General features: G+C 39.9%; 1 protein-coding gene across 7 annotated transcripts; it reads right to left on the bottom strand.

The window, feature by feature from the left end:
• Positions 1–1,174: 1,174 nt before the first annotated feature.
• rfx1a (regulatory factor X, 1a (influences HLA class II expression)) lies at positions 1,175–15,672 on the bottom strand. Of its 7 annotated transcripts, XM_077541481.1 has the most exons (20): positions 14,999–15,208; positions 14,809–14,890; positions 13,688–13,861; positions 13,086–13,458; positions 12,478–12,590; positions 12,294–12,389; positions 10,501–10,598; positions 9,965–10,403; positions 7,886–8,067; positions 7,165–7,284; positions 6,918–7,051; positions 6,658–6,776; positions 6,361–6,467; positions 4,713–4,864; positions 4,383–4,480; positions 4,118–4,267; positions 3,151–3,359; positions 2,925–3,078; positions 2,805–2,850; positions 1,175–2,719 (listed from the first exon to the last, which is right to left on the bottom strand). In XM_077541481.1, the coding sequence occupies exons 4-20, from the start codon at positions 13,435–13,437 to the stop codon at positions 2,559–2,561; spliced, it is 2,730 nt and encodes a 909-aa protein (XP_077397607.1). In that variant the 5' UTR covers positions 13,438–13,458; positions 13,688–13,861; positions 14,809–14,890; positions 14,999–15,208; the 3' UTR covers positions 1,175–2,558. The 7 variants fall into 7 exon arrangements, with proteins under 7 accessions (XP_077397607.1, XP_077397600.1, XP_077397591.1 ...); XM_077541474.1 differs by having other exon boundaries at positions 14,809–15,208; XM_077541465.1 differs by having other exon boundaries at positions 13,688–14,890.
• Positions 15,673–17,334: the final 1,662 nt, after the last annotated feature.

The raw sequence follows: 17,334 nt of genomic DNA, 5'->3' as shown, positions 1-17,334 counted from the left end.
GAACCTGACTGTGAAAATAAAAGCATGACCCGCCACTCTGGTGGCGGCGTGACATATACTGTATATATATATATATATATATATATATATATATATTCACATAAAAGTTCACTAGAATGGGTAAAATGTTTAAAAACAAATTATTTAAGTTTACGTGCAAAAATATGTGGTACTAAAAGTTGAATACAACTGAATTGTACTCTGTGTTTATTTAGCACTAGAGGGAACCATATCTTACTACTAGTGGCACTAGTACCACACTTGGCGTATGAGACCTAACACTAACCTAACATACATTGTGGAAAATTATCTTTTTTATCTTTTAGACAAAATAATGTACTATATCTATTTATTCACTATTTCAGATTTAAAAAACAACAACAACAACAACATAAATATTGGCAAAGTGTTATTTATTCCCAGTGCGGGGAAATTCAGGTAATGATGTTTTGAGTGAGGAGGTAGTGTACAGAGACATTTAAATTTTGCCTGCATTTACCTTCTCTCCTTTGCACAGTACCTAATTGTACTTTTTCAAATGACAACACCAACTTTAAAACTGTAATGGCAGTTTTTTTTTTAAATCTGTGGTTTCCACACTAAATGTCTATATTTCTCTCAATGCTGTAGAAAAAAAAAGTAACACAGGAAGTCCCAGCTACAAGTCTGACACGCACAAATTTCCAAGAATACTGAGTATATACTGCTTCTGCTGAATTCTATTTGAGCTTATTGCAAATTCAGAATACGTTCACAAAGGTGAACTTTTGAGAAAATGGGAGAAGGAATGCAATTTTTCAAAGTTTTTAATTGATATATTTAAAATTAAACATCTGAATTGCATTCTACCACCTCCAAAGGCACAGTCATACTTAAAAGTAGACCAAATCCATAAAACATTGCCACAGAACATCTTTAGTTTACTTTGTATTGTTCATAAACAATGCACTTTAAAAAAGGCTAAACATTTTACTCAACAATTTTTTGAGCAGTTAAAGACTGTTGTGATATGTAATCAGCTGTGGTATAGATTTTTACGCCCTAAAAATAATTGATGTGCTGGTTTGAGGCTTCAAATGGTCCTTAAAATCAAGTAGACCTACGTTGTGGGGACTACAAAAGCCAAAGTAAATCCAACACTAGAACATGGTATGTCAAATTAACCAGTCACGACTGACAGTGTTTACGAAGATGGTTTTATGAGCAAAACAGTCATTGGCAGGAATGCATTGATTCGGTGGAAGACAGAGCAGTCACCAAGCACTTCAAAACCACAGGGGTGTGAATGTGTCACCTGCACCTCACAATTTAACACACAATACTTCAAAGAAGATGAAAATGATATCAAGAGAATTGTGTCCGACTTGATGTATGGTTAAGACAATATGTGCAAAGAGGCTGGGTCATAGCCTGTGTGGGTAAGTCTTCAGATATGCCAGGAGGACTGATAACAGAACATACAACCACAAAAAATTTAAAATATAAAAAAAAAAAAAAAAAGTTGTCCACAAAGTGTGATATCACAGCACCTTACACTGCACAACAGGTTCACTTAGTGACAATAAAACTCAAAAGAATGGAATATCACTGTTCTTACTCAGGCACAGAAATCATTTCAGACAAGGAAAAATAAAAACAGGCTTGGCACGGAGAAAAATATTATGGAATGACAAGACAAAATTATTTTCCATTAGAAAATAAGAGCACGTTTTAAATTAAAACAAGGATGAAGCACTTGGAACATAAATATGTGACACACTAGATTTTTGCAGCAACACATGAGAGTCCTTATTCCACAGATTAGCTGTGGCTTTACCTGTACAGGTGTGTAGCAGCTGTGACAGGCACTCCTAGAAAACACCAATGTCTCTTCACAGGCAGTAAAGTACAGACAACCCCTATGTAAAAACCAAGTCTTAGGAATTGCCTGTGGGTGAAAAATGTGCTGTGACTCAAAACACACAATCACACCTACACATTTTGACGTTATGGCCATGTTCACTCAAATCTGCTGAGAATACACAGTGCCCCCCCCCCCCACACACACACACATGAGAAACACACTATTGATCACAAATTTGACCTTCCTGTAAACAAAAAAACAAAACAAAAAAGGCAGACATTAAGAGCTCAAGGTCCAGTTATACACGCTGCTTCTCCTCAAGCTAAGCTTGCAGACATACAAAGCACAGTGGTTCACTGATTCTTCGATTAAGCAGTGACATTTTGAGAAAAATGTGTTGCTAGTTTTACAGAGAGGAGACAGCAAGGCGCTAGGTGCCATTGCAGTGACTGGGCAAATTTTTTTCTTACAGATCTACAGTAATGTGAAGGTCAAAACGCACATTGTATGTTTTTGTATTGGAGATACTGTAGGTCTTTTCCAATCCACTTAAGTGTTAATTCTAGTCATCAAACAAGTGTGTATGTCCATAAACAGGGGAGCGACAAACAGTAAGCAGGACAGACTGCAGCAAAACTGCACAAAATTTACAATGCTGTATATACACGTGTTCTTTTTATATGATCAGTTCTTCCTTTCAGTGGTCTAACGCTGATTAGTTGTCAGCTGGTCCTGTAGTGAAGAGGATCCTCTGGTCTGTTCTGGCCAGCTTGGCAGGAGGCTCCAGAGATTCGTCTCCTAACACCACGGCATCTGACGGCAGAGACAGCTCCTGACTTTCCTCGTCGCTTTCTTCCTCCTCTTCCTCTTCTTCTTCTGAACCAGACACAATGGAAAAGTTTCTTTAGGATGTTGGAGACGTCGCTTGGAGTGAGAAACTGCAGTATTTGAGCGGGATTACCTTTGTCGCCATCCAGCATGTTAAGACCTCGTCCTAAACTGGCAAACTAAGCACAAGATGATGGATTTGTTATTGTGATTGTGAAATATGATGATCATTATTTGTCGTGTGTGACGTTACCTCTCCCATGACGGCAATAGGCGTCTCTCCTTTAGCCTGGGCTACTCTATGCTCTATCAGGTAGTACATGTACTCATCGTACAGAAGGCGAATCAGGTGAAAGGAGCCAAAACTGGCAGCACTCCGCAGGGTAAGGTCCCGAATCACCATGGAACTGAAGAACAGATGAGAGTAATTGAGCCACTATTCAAATTCCAAACAATCACGTGTTGCTACTGTGCCACACCTGTAAAAGGACCACTTGAGCAGGAACAGCTTGGCAGCCTTCGAGAAGGTAGGGCTGTGTTGGTGGGGTTTTAACACCTGGGAAACCACACCATCCAGCCAGGCAGCCCACTGCTCCAAAGAGTTCTGCTGCTGGAGGGTCAGCTTAAAGTCCTGCTCCAGTCGTTGAACGACACGGTCTTCACAGCGGCACACCCATGAGGCCTGCTCCTGTGCAGGATGAACAGGAGGAGGGCAATCTGTTAGTACCATAATAGATGGTCTGATTCAGTGCGACATTCACAGCAATAACTCTTTCACTGCCACACGTTATTAAAAAAAAAAATAAAAAAAAAAAAACAGTCCCAGCCAATTTTGAACATTTTAACTCATCTTTCAAGGCAAACAGAATATTGTGTGCTTTAACGACACGTACTACGTGGGTACCAAATGAAAGATCGCATTCCATTCTTTCATTAGAAAAAAAAGTATGTTTCTACCTTATTCAGTTCTTTAGTAATCACCATTTGAAAATAGGTCATTTGAGTGACATTGAGCGAAAAATGCAAAGATAAGGAGAAAACAAGCTTTTTGTGAAAAGATACATTTTCTCCACAACAGTGACTTTGACACTAATATTTTTTTTTGTTTAGTGAAGCTCTGTGAATTAGGTTTAATGCGACAAAGGCTTTGATCATTCACGTCATCCTTCAAAACATTCTATTTCATCAGATTCTGTCATGTTTCATTGTAATTCCATACACCGGAAGCCCATTGAAAAATATACAATGCTTCCATCTTTGATTCCACAACTCCATTGACCAGCAGCGCTGCACTTAGACATTGCACTTCCCATTGGTAGTAAAAAAAAACAACAACAAAAAAAAACTTAATTGACGTCATTTAACATTTATGGCGGCATACATCGTGATTTTACTAATCGTTATTAAACGTTTTTGGCAGTCAAAGAGTTTAAAAAGTGCGTTCACCTGAACGTTAGCAAAGTCAACGCGGTTGAGGTCAGAGAGCATTTGGTTGATCTGGGCCGTGTTTTGGAGGACAGCACGAGCTGCCTGGGCCAGGTGGTTCAGGCTGGTGTAGCGCCGCAGGGTCTGGGCAAACGCATTGGCTGAAGTTACCTGATACAACAAGAAGAGAGAGAAAAGTATGTTAATGATGCACATTGCTGTAAAAGAAGCGGCTAATCATTTTCAATTTGAGCTCACTGTCGGTACAAATACAGCAGTCGTGTACCTTGATCCGGACCATTTCCTCAGGAATGTTCATCAGTGCGTTAGTCAGCCAGCTTTCCAGGCTTTTGGCGAAGTTCCGGATGGCTTGAGTTAAGGCACCTGAGGGCAGAAAGAAAATGGTATTCATGTAATAGCCATAAAGTAATCAGTGAAATGGACTGTTTGATTAAAAAATGAACCAGATGTGTCAGCTCGATTTTTTTTAATGTATTTTTTTATGTATTTCAATGTCTGACAAATGTGAGAAAATTCAATTAGACCTTTCTTTCCACACCTTATTTTAACAGACATAACAACCTTTCTACACAGCAATCTTCTTTAGATGCCTTACTGGGGATTGGCCTGAGGACATCAGGGATGAGGATCTCCACCAGGCCCTGATACAAGCTGTTGTCACAGTCACGGCTCCAACGCAGCACCGGGTCATACTTGCACAGCAGCACCAGGCAGGATTTCGGGAGACGCTTTTCTGATTCATCGTGACTATTAACATATAGAGCTTTCATTAATATATTTCCATGTCTAAAATTTTCTTTGAATGCGTTGGAGCAAAAAGCTTTTTAAAATATTTGTACATACACCTTATTGTGTTACCACAAACAGTGGTTGATTTGCATAACTATTACATTAGTTAATGTGACTCAATAAAACCTGAAGTCACTATAAACTTCCTTTTTTTCCCCTTCTATTCACTTAAAGGTATAATTCAGACCAGGGCCAGACTGTTAAGAAAAAAACTTTTGACTTAGGCCCACCGGCCCGGCCCGACTCCTGCCAAACATGTAGTTCTGCCACTGATGTTTATTGATGATGTTTCAGTTTGCTATCTATGCGCAGTCAATTCTGTAGTGTAAATTTGACTCTATTAGAGTAAATGTTGACACTATTTATATAGGGACCAAATAGACTCACTACGATTGGCTGGCAACCAGTTCAGGGTGTTCAGGGCCTACTGCCCGAAGCCAGTTGGGATAGGCTACAGCACCCCTGCGACTATTGTGAGGAGCAAGCGGTTAAGAAAATGGGATGGATGGATGAATAGATTCAGTCTTAGAGTAAACTAAGATTTACACTATGAAGAGAGTAAAATAAATAATTGAAAATAAATAAATAAATAAAACTCACTCAAGGGTTAAGGTTCGAACTTACGACCTTCATCTTGGGAGATTGCCATACTGAGCTATGCCCCTCCTACTGTTTGTTTTTCTCCAAGAGACCAAAGATCATTTTTGGTCTGTTGGTGTTATATGCAATCACGGAATCATCTGCAACTGACGAGCGGTATACTAGCAGAAAGCAGGAGCTGCGTGGCTCAGGGAGTCGATCGGCTGTCTCCCAAGTTGAAGGTTGCGAGTTCGTTCCTACCTTGAGTCACTTTTATTTTTACTACTCTAGAACTGAGTCTATTTGGTCCCTATCTAAATTGAGTCAAATTGACTCGACAGGATTTACTGTGTAGTCAAACTGGTTTAACGGACTGGTCCCTCTCAATTGTGGGACAGTCTCTAGGGGTAAAATCTTGGTAAATAGTAATGGAAAAGCACTAGAAAAGAGGCTGGCCCACTGGGCTTCTGCTCTATTTGCCAGATGGCCAGTCCAGCCCTGGTTCAGACAGATGTGAGGCCATCAGCAATTGTCATCTTAGCTTTTGCAGTTTTTATAAGCATATCATTCTTTTGCCCATGCTCATTAATTGACTAGAAAATTATTTGTTCCCCACTGAAATTCAGCACCAGCTTGCATAATTTATGCATACGTTTCTCAGAACAGTACCTGTTCTTGACAAACTACACAGCGGAAAGTCTGCTACTACCCACTAATGATGAAAACACCAAGCTCTTAGAGCAGGCGTACACACAAAGTCTATCTGGAGGGCTGCAATCATATGTTTATAATAAAAACTGTGACACCTAAGCTGTCAAATCCTGATGGCCTCACATAAAATGGGGATCAGTTTGGGAGATATCTGGACCACTCACACAGCCAGTGTGGCATCACCAGCCTGACTCTGACTGAACCTCCAGAAGCTTTTCCAAAGGGTCTCCACTAGGGTAAATTGAAGATTGACCATCACGTCCAGTATGGCCTGACAGAGAAAAAATGAATCATAGCACATCTTAACATACTAAGTAATCAAGCTTTTGACCTTTAATACCTTAGCGCTGAAATGTATTTGTCCATTTGCAGTTAACGTTCATGTAATGTCTTCTACACAAAGTTATGAATTTATTTTATGTGTTGGAATCAGCTTAACCTGATTCCTCTCACTTCATTACCTCACAGTGTTCTCTGTAGAGCAGCTGAAAGTTCTTTATGTGATCCAGTTCAATACCCTCGGGCAGCGACTTCCCCTGGAGGTCAATATCTGGGAACTCGGGAAGTGTTCTGGTTGCATCTGACCAAAGGACACGTGACACGAAAACTCAATTAGGAAAGTCATTAATAAAGAAAAGAAGGGTGATTACTATTAGCCATCAGAATTCAATGAAAAGATAGATGGCTTCTGTTTAATTTACACCCAAAGAAAATAACGAACCAAGGAACTGCTGGTATTGCTGAACCTGGGTGCTGATGTCCACCTGTCCAGAACCTTGCTGTTGAAGTTGTTGCTGCCCTGCTCCCGAAGCTGTCCCATTGGTCATTCCCTCCACTTTATGCACAGGCTTCAACCTGATTGGACAAGAAGAATGTATATGAGACACAATCATAATGACTGTCTGAACCAAAACACTTCTTCTGGAAACAATGTCACCAAAATGCCTCGAGCACTGTCATGTGTGCACCTCTGTTTTTGAGAGAATGGCTGCTGCCTCATAGCCAGATGTTGCTGATCTTCCATTAGGCGGAGAAGAGAAGAGCCTGCCTTGATTCTTAGACCATAGTAGTGGTATTTAGAATTGCCCCTGTCAGGTACAGAAACAGTCATTTATTTTGCAAATTGAATCTATAATGGGAAAAAAAATGACCAGGAGAAATTAACGGTCTAAAACAAACTAATCAAAATTCACCCTGAGTAAAATGACTACACGGTACCTTGTTTAATTTCAAATGTAAATTTCATAGTGGCTCAACACATGAATATACAGTCCCTCCTCTGGTGTCAAACTCACAAAACCGCACACATGCTGTGTTTTCATCACAGCCCACGTTTCCTCCCACACTAAGAACATTTTCCAAGGCTTTAAGATATTGCACACATTTACCTCCTCGAGATGGATGCTACAATACAAAAAAAACCCTATTTAGTCAAGGCACTACTTGAGATCTTTCTGCATATACATTTAAAGGAAACAAGATGTCTAGTGGGATGAATAGTGTGTCACACGGCTGTTATCGAGACAGTCTTGGCCAATGTCTCAGATAGTGTTTTATCATAAACTGTAATATCAGAAAAGCAACAGACACTAAATATGTGGCATCATATTAAAATAAGGCAGCCTGTTGCATGTGAAAAGGTTAGGAAAGGCTCTAAATGTGCTTAGTAAATTGAATGACACATCTTACCGTGTGCCAAGGCGTCGTGTACGTAGTCCCATGAAAACAGATCGAATAAGTTTCCCAAAAGAGGCTGCATTAACAGGCTCGAGTTTCTGCTCCTGGCAATGCAGCAGATAATGGCAGTAGAGGGTCGAGCGTGGCAGACTGACTCCTTCGGCAGTTTCGTAGTTGTCCAGCAACCACTGTACCTGACCGGCAGGCAAGGGAATCGCAGTAGACTGATGCAATTAGCAAAGATAAAGCATTCAAACATTCAAGACAATTTTACAATCATGCATACACTACTAAAAAAAACAAAAAACTTTGTTTGTGCTTTTGGGTGAAGGACAAATAAAGTTCACCTTCGAAGGTTCATGGTTCATCCTGAAATCACCCAAAAGCACAATATCTCTTAGCTTTTGTTGAGTAGTGCACATGGGCATGATTTCCGAAATACACTGCGTGCACATGGATTTTCAGTGTTTCCCACACCATGTTAATACTTGGGTGGGCCACCCAAGTAAAATGGCCACCGCCCAAGTTTGCAAGAACATTTAATAAAAATATATATTTTTTTAAAAAAGTGTTGTGATATGATATGACCAGGGTTATTATAGTTTTGAAATTTTCATCTTAGTTAGTTTTTATTTTGTTTTGAGTTTTGTTTTTAAAATTTAGTTTGCTTTAATTAGTTTTCAGGGTGGTTCTGTTAGTTTTTATTATTTTTAGTTATTTAATAAATGCCTAGTTTTAGTTTATTTTCAGTTAGTTTCAGTATTAATTTTAGTTTAAAAAAGTGTATTACTTGTGCGCAATATTATTATTTCAAATATCTTTATTAAACTTTTTTCACACATATATTCCCAAATGAAAAAGTACAAACGAGACAGCAACCTAAGATCAGAAAGAGAAGGAAAAACAACAAAAAAATAGAACAAATAAAGAAAAACTGGTCTGAATATTTAAAAAACACAAAGGGAGCGACATCATCTGAAGGTGCTTTTCTTTTGGCTGCTGCTAGATGATGTCACTTCTTGTGTGACACACTTCGTCCTTAATCTGGCGTTTAATATCAAAATAAGTCTACGTACTTAAAGATTGCATTTAAAATCATTCCCAAATGATCATGCATTAAATTAATTAACAAAGGCTAAAACGAAGGACATTTTTGCTATAATTATTGTTAGTTTTAGTTAGTTTTGTAAACATAAAATGTGGTTTCAGTTAGTTTTCATTTTTTAAAAAGCATTTTCATTTTTATTTAATTTCGTTAATAAAATTGTTTTTTAAATTTTTGTTTTAGTTTTTTTGTTAGTTTTAGTTAACTAAAATAACCTTAGATATGATATGACAACCTTATTCTATAAAAATTTTTTATTTTAATATAAAATAAGTGCAAAAATATGGTGTCACTGAGTAATGTGTTACCAACCTTTTTACTCAGAAAATTCACTGGAATGCACGATATGAAGTGTAAAATGACCAAAACTGTAACAACCCCCCCCAATGCCCTAGCCACAAACGCCGCTCCCCACCCCTCCGCCGGAGTCCACCCACCCAAATGGATTTCAAATCTGTGGGAAACACTGATTTTTGTATTCAATACACAGACACAAAACAGCGTAAGCTTGCAAATCGTTTTGAAATGAAAACACAAATACCTTTGTGCGCGTGCCGTGGCTTACAACATTGGTATGCAATGAATTAATGACCTGGAATACTGATGAAATGTCTGCCTGACATAAGTCAGTCACCATTATCATATGGAATTCTACTGTATATGATTTGGAATGGCAAATAGAGTTTTGGGACATTACAGGCAAGTCAAAGGTGCCCCTGTACATGCACTGCAATGGTATGAAAGCAATGAGGTCATGATTTGGTTTTCTTTGAGCTGGAAATCACAGTTAAAAATATGATATACTTTAACAGCCAGAAAATAGGTTCAATTGTATTGTACAGGGTTGTATTACAATTCTGTTGTGTTCATAATCGCCGCATTTTTAATTGTGCTTTCCACTTGACGACATCAGTGCACAGCACCAAACGGTTGTGCAAATGAAAACAGAATGAAAAGAAATTCCTTCACTTGGAGCCCCAGCATACCTTTTTGTCTGCCGACGGCACGCTACTCTCCTCGCCCTCCGTTATACTCACAGTGGCTGGCGAGGCGCGGGCGTTGTGGGAGTAGCTCTGACTGTTGCCGGCTGACCCGCCGCTGCTACTGCTGCTGCTGCTGCTGCCCAACATGTAACCCCCCTGGATCACATAACTTCCCGCGGCACCGCCGTTAGTGCCTGTCCCATCCCCTGACCCATTTGCGGTACCACCTGCGGATACCACCGTGGTCCCTCCCCCCGTCGCACTGCTAGGCTGAGCCACAAACATGGACACGGCTCCTGTTGTGCCAGTGGTCACAGAGACAGTTAGAGGGGTACCAGGGGTGGAGGCTTGAGTGCCTGAGGTCGCTTGACCTTCATAGTACTGGCCAGCAGTGGTCTGGGTGTACAGGGCTGTGTCAGTATAAGGGAAGGTTCCTGAACGACTGGATGGGAGATTAAAATAAATGTTAGATCTTTGAGAAGTGAAATGGGAAAAGTATTGATTTGGTTTGCAAATGTAAGATAGAAAATGATTCTAACATAGTGCTGGTGGTGTAGTTGGCATCTCCTCCTTCCACATACTGCACCTGATTGGTGTACACATGTTGCACCTGTACTGGTGCAAGCTGCTGTGGGACCTATGGAAACACAAATGAACATATATTTCTACAATGCCTATGACATCTCAAATATTTTATAGAGGGCCTGGACGATCAATTGGCTGGTTGATCCTATTGGGCGATGTCTTTTAAATCTGCAAAAATCCGCCAATTTTTTGGGAGATTTTTATTTTATTTTATTTTTTTTACCAGAGATGGGAACACCAGGTCAAGAAAGTAATAACCCTGACAGAGTTTGTCTTTAGCCACAGGTGCTTCTCGTAAAGACCTTGTTTACCTGCCGGTTGAGTGCAATCACCTGTAGCTAAAGCCAAACTTTGGCAGGGTTTTTACTTTCTGGATCTGGATTTCCCAATTCCCAAATCTGAATTTTACCTGTTTTTTTCACACATTAATACATTGCAACATAAGAGAAAAATAATGACATTACAACATTGCCTCCACTAAACAGTGTGATTTTTGCTAAATTTTCTCTCTGTTGTAAAGTTAAACAAATACTAAAGAACAAAGAAATAAAATAGTAAAATAGTCAAATGTTTGGATCTTTATTTTTGTTACGCAAAAGAGACAAAAAAATTATTGCATTTGTTATATATTTTTAATTAATTGACTGACTAATAAACAGCATCAGCCAAAAAAAAAAAAAAATCACATCTTTCAGGCTCTAATTTTTTATGTTATATACAGTAGTGCCTTGAGATACAGGCAGTTTTTCGAGATATGACCTGGCATTCAGCCAATTGATTACGAGTGGAAAACTGAGATGCGAGTGCTATATGACAGCAGTGAACTCAATTGAACACGCTTCACAATAAGCAGCCATTTGGCAAATAGTGGCCAAGTCATCATAAAAGAGACTTCAAGTTGTTAAATGCCGCTCCCAATTGTAGTTGAGGGTTCTGTTTTCATGGTTAGTACAAGTCTAGTGCGAGGCGCGGTCTAAATCTGCACAAGGGTGGCCTAGATTTCATTTTGGTATTTTCACAGATGCACACAGCTTGGCACATTTAAAAACAGGCATTTACAGCCTTTTGTGGTGTGAACTTGATTCGGGTGGCTCCTCATTCTTGACATTCCGTTTATAAGAAGGAGCTGCAAGAGCGGATGATGTAAAGTTGGCCATGGAGATGACACATCTGTGAAGTGGGCATTTTTGAGAAGGCCTTCCACCCCGATCATGTACGTCTGTCCATTTCCATTTATTTCAATGGGGAAAGAAGATTTGAGATATGCCTGTTCTAAGTTACGAATATGATCACAGAACAAATTTAACTCATACCTCAAGGCACCACTGTACTTTAAAATAATCACTAGCTTATGAACACCTTCAAATCTATAGCTGCTATATCCCTTGTGTCTCTGACCTACTTGATTGTAGCTGGTAGCAGCAGGCAGCTGTTGAATCTTTCTCCATGTGCGTAGAGAACCAGTAGAATAGCTGCTTATAGTGAATGTTGTCCAGTGATATCGAGATGAGTTTGCCAGTCTGCAGTCTGCCCTGGGACCTAAGCGCTGTCCTACAATGCGTGATGCCTTTCTTCCATAGATTCTGCTTTCTGACTAATGCTGTCACTCCACTGCTAAAAATCAGCTAAATGTCACCACATGGGCGATGTGATGATAAGTGACAGTACAAACAAACCGCTCACAGTCACAGCTGATGATAGTTTTCAATTGCATATCACGTTTCAGAAGTCATTGTGATGTCCTTACCTCTGGACTGATATGAACTGGCTGCAGACTGGTGACATTGAGCTGTGTGCCGGGCTCAGTCTTGGCTATCTGCGAGGTGGCCTGAACCACTGACCTCTGTGCAAACAAAGATGTCAGAAGCTTTAAGGGGTGCTCGGGAGTCGGGACAACACACAAAAGTGTTTTATGCAAATGGACTGTTTACCTGTTGGGCTGTTTGGACCTGCTGAACGACCTGCGTGGGAACTCCGGTCTGCACGACAGCTGGAGGGGAACTGGAGTCGGATACACTGTCGCTTGAGTGAAGGGAGCCCTCTGCTAGACAAATAACACGTCTAAGTTGGAAATGAGAAGGTGGCGCACAAGTGCTATACACCATTCCTGCATTCCTTTTTTTTTTTTTTTGGCAGTGCCTGATTCTCAATATTGTAAGCTATTTTTAATAATCAAACAGGTATACAATTTGATTCATATTTATTAAATAAATTAACATTTGTTGTGTTGTATTTTATCATTACTTATTATATACTGCACGTGGATGATGTACATTAGTAGGTCTGGGGAGGAACTGAATTTAAAATATTGCTTTTGTACTGAAATGGTTTGGGAAAGCCTGGTTTAAACGATGATGTATTCAGATAACGTGGTGAGGTGGATTTTCTGTTTGTTTGTTTTTTGGCCATGTGCTTCTTGTCTCAGAATGATGAAAGGTTGTGAGAAATATACATTATCACGTATTATTAAATAATATTGTACACCATGTTATGAACATACACATCTGTTGATTTTGAGGTACAATGTGTGACGCATTACCTGTAACTGTGACAACAATGTACTGAGGGGCACTTTGGCCATTTCCAGACTGTGTGGGGGAGCCTTGGATTTCTGCTGTTACGTAATGTGTCTGTGCCGGCTGTGTCTGAGTTGCGGGCTGGGTTTGACTACCAGCACTAGGCTTCTGAGTGCTGATGGAAGTGACTTGTTCAGTGGGTGCAGCCTGGGCTGTTGGGGTAACTATGGTAGGGGTGACCACAGTGGTCTGAATCTCAGCCAAGAACTGAGGGGCAGTTGCAGGTGTGGAGCTGGAATCAGGCTGTCCAGATGTGACAGTCCCTTGAGATGGGGCTGCTGGCTGGATCTCGCCGACATAGCCCGAGGTGGCCATTACACTGGCTGGGTAATCACCCTGGAAGCAGGAAACAAGTAAATATAATTATCCTACGGATGTGTACTGGCTGCTAGGATTTAAATTTTGCAAGAACAAGACAGTATGTTGTTGAATGCTGAACCGACAACTTGAAGCCTCTTTTCCTTTTAGTGGCATAAAGTAATCAATAATTAAGTCATTTAGACTAGAGTGCAGGTTGTAAAATGCAACAGGGAACACATCGGCAATGCCAAGCTCATGTTATTACCTTTCCACATCAAGTCCCTTGAAATCAGCCATTCAAAATAAAAGTTGGAGGCAGATGAAGTAGTTTCCCTATTTGTTCCCTGGATGCAATTATGGTTGTGAAATACTGCCTGCCATTTACTGATACAGCTAATGTGGAAGCCCTTGAGGTGGGGCATCAGTAGTGTCTTATTACCTGTAATGTGATCACATTGCCTCTTAACTGTGGTACAAGGTAGCAAAGAAATATAATACATTGGTAGTACTGCGCTATTTTGTAAGAAAAAAACTAATCAAACAACCTATGGCATCTCAGTAAACAATGAGGTTTAGTTTTAATTGACACTATGAGGAGTCAATTTTATATTGATTAATGTGAGTGCACTTTACATTGACTGCTAACGGTACCACTGACTGGGAGGTGCCCATGTCCTATCAATACATAAGAATGATTATATTTGTAAAGGCAGAAATGTATGTTCTATATCAGCATTTCAGTCTACAAGAACATTCCAGACTCATTTGGTGTTTGAAAAATGTAATGCTCTGTGGAATAAAACCAGCAGGTCACCATAATGCAAGTTATAGTTTCTCCGACCCATCTGGACCTGTTTGAGCTCTCTGTTCCTCGCTCTATAAAGGTTTGTGCGCATTCAAAAGGAACAGGGACAAAATCTATCTGCAGTGTATGTGCACTTGCGCAACACTGAAAACAAAGATGCATATTGGCTATTTTGATTTTAAATAATGACACCAATGTCAGCATTGTTGATAAATATGGATTAATAGTTCATTCCAAACAAATTACATACGATGAGGTCATTGTTATTTCTGTGCAAATGTACTTTTGGTTACATTTTTGATTGGTGGTGTGCTAAGACTTTTCTAGGCTTAAAAAAAAATAATAATCTTCCTTGACACAATAAGGGATAGGTAACACAAGGTAGCAAGAGGTGACTGTGCCCAAAAGTGAATTTAAAACTCTTTAACAGGCCACCGTTCATTTTAACAAGATGAATAGAGAACCATAACTTGATATTTCAAGACAAACGATTGCATAGCGTCTTACGTCAAATGTTATCCCAAAAAAAATATTCCAAGCTGTGAGCCTATATCTTATAATTAAGCATACAATACACCCACACAGACGCTTTCTTTTGCCACGCCTCTTCAATCGTCAATGTCCGCCACATGCCCTAGCTGGCTTCCTCTCGACTATGCGTATCTGTACAAAAGACAACGCGGTCATTATCCTATATTTCAACACTATCGCATTTATTGTGCACACGTTCTTGGAATCTTGACCATCCTACATCTGCATCTCTTTGTGTACCTTACGCTACATGTCCATTGACTTTTGCGTTGAGACGCTGTTGAATCCGCGTTGTACGAAAGGGACGAATATAAATATAACAGCGACACGCTGCACGGCGAACGAGGAAATCTAACTACGCTGTGGAAGTGATAAAACAACGAGAGCCAGGTGTGGCGTGACTCGACTGACGCAAAAATATCCCCTCAACTGTGTTCCCGAGCGCCTCAACACCCGCCATTTTGTAACTGTTACCTTTCGCTTTTGACATCGCCATAACAACGGCCCGCAGCATCCGTGGCTGCGTCGTCACGGCAGGCAGACTGACACGCCAAAGACGTGTGGGCGCAAATGGCCACACTCCGGAAAGCCACACCACGCATTATCGCCACTACGGCTAGTTTGCAATGTAATATTAGAATCCAGATGTATGACAGAAATACGGGTTTAAAAAAAAAAAAAAAAAAAAAAAACACGCTACATTTCATCCAGTAGCTAATGGGCGTAAAATATTCCACATAAGACACGGGCTTCACCTGTGATTCCACGTGTGTATTTCCGGGCGTTAAAAGCTCTTCTTTTAAACGTATGGCCGATTCAATCGTTGTTGTTGTTGATTCTCGTTGCCGGGTTCTTGTCGCCAGGGCTACCGTGGCTATGGCGCTTCGTCCTCACCAGGGCAACTGTTGCTACCCACCCCGCTCCATTGCCTCCCCCCCCCCATGCGTTCCTCTGATTGGCTAGCTACGACCAAATTTTCTTAAAGTGACAGTTTTTATTTATTTATTTTATTTTATTTTATTTTTTTTTAACGACAAAGCCCTACACGCCCATTTCTCAATTTTTTTTCTCAACAAGAAAAGCCTGGTTCACTTTGCGGATTACCATGAACTGGATGACTGAGAATTTACCACAGACACAAAGAAAGAACAAAACTTTTACTTAGTAGGCACATTTGATTTTATGAAAGGGAAAGACTACCACACCACAAAAACTTAGAAGTTTAGCTTCACACTCTCACGTGATGAGTTTATCCATCCATCCATTTTCTTGACCGCTTATTCCTCACAAGGGTCGCGGGGGATGCTGGAGCCTATCTCAGCTGGCTTTGGGCAGTAGGCGGGGTACACACTGAACTGGTTGCCAGCCAATCGCAGGGCAGTGTTAAGTTTAACATTTTTTTTAAATTATGATTGTCACATTTTAACATAAGTTTCCTGTTATACGTAATGTTATTACGTTAAAGGGGAAGTCAACCCAAATAATGTCTTTACAATATCTTCTTTGGAGTCCCACCAGTCTAATCAAGGTATTCTGATCAATATTGCATTTGTGGAATATTAATTAAATAGCAAATATACCCCTTTTTAGCCATCCCAGCCATTTTGCCACTTGCTATCTAATGAAAATGACATCACAATCGCTCACGGCTTAGGTAACGAAGGACCTTTCACATCTCAGCTTCAGAAAACAGGCAACAGCTGTTTAATTCATATTCTACAAACGCAATATCAATCAAAATGCCGTGTTTAGACTAGTGGTACTACATATAATAATAAATAATAATAAAATTACTGTATTGCAAAGAACATTTTTGGTTTGACTTCCCCTTTAAAATGTGAAATGTTTGACTTCTGCATTCGGCCAAACAAAATGAAGCAATTCCTTGTCGTTCATGTCACTGGCACAGGGTATGTGTGTATTGATTTTAAACTTTTTTTTTTTCCTCCAAGAGAAGGCACGGTTACATAATACATAACTGTGATTTATAAGACACACACACAAAAAAGAAAAAGACACACATACCCATGCCAGTGACCTGAAACGGAAGGAATTGCTTTGTTTTGTTTTTGCCAAATATAGATATTAAACTTATATCACATTATAACATAAGTACTTGACTTTTGGAGTTTGACTTTATGATCATTCGTTCATCACCTCTTTCAGTGACTTTGGTTTTGCAGCCTAGGGCGACACATGTAGATAAGATTCATCCATACAACCATCACTCACCAAAATAAAACAAAAACCCAACTCAAACAAAACCGAAACATGACATAGGCAAGAGGCGGGTTACACTTACAATTTGTTCACCAGCGCACAATAGCCTATATGTAGGTAAACAACAATTTACATTTACACCTATTGACTTATTGAGAGTTTTCAATTAACCTAATCCACGTGTTTTTAGAATGTGGAAGATTGAGCACATGGAGAAAATCCATCCAAGCAGCTGGTAGAACATGCAAACTCCATACAGAAAGACCGGAGCCAAGATTGAAACCCCAAAGTTCAAAACTGTGGTGGAGATCTGCTAACCACGAGGACACATTGCTGTCCACCATTCATTATGAGGC

The sequence above is a fragment of the Festucalex cinctus genome, chromosome 1 (assembly GCF_051991245.1).
Source record: "Festucalex cinctus isolate MCC-2025b chromosome 1, RoL_Fcin_1.0, whole genome shotgun sequence".
NCBI classification, from domain to species: domain Eukaryota; kingdom Metazoa; phylum Chordata; class Actinopteri; order Syngnathiformes; family Syngnathidae; genus Festucalex; species Festucalex cinctus.
This window is presented reverse-complemented; position numbering and strand designations above follow the sequence as displayed.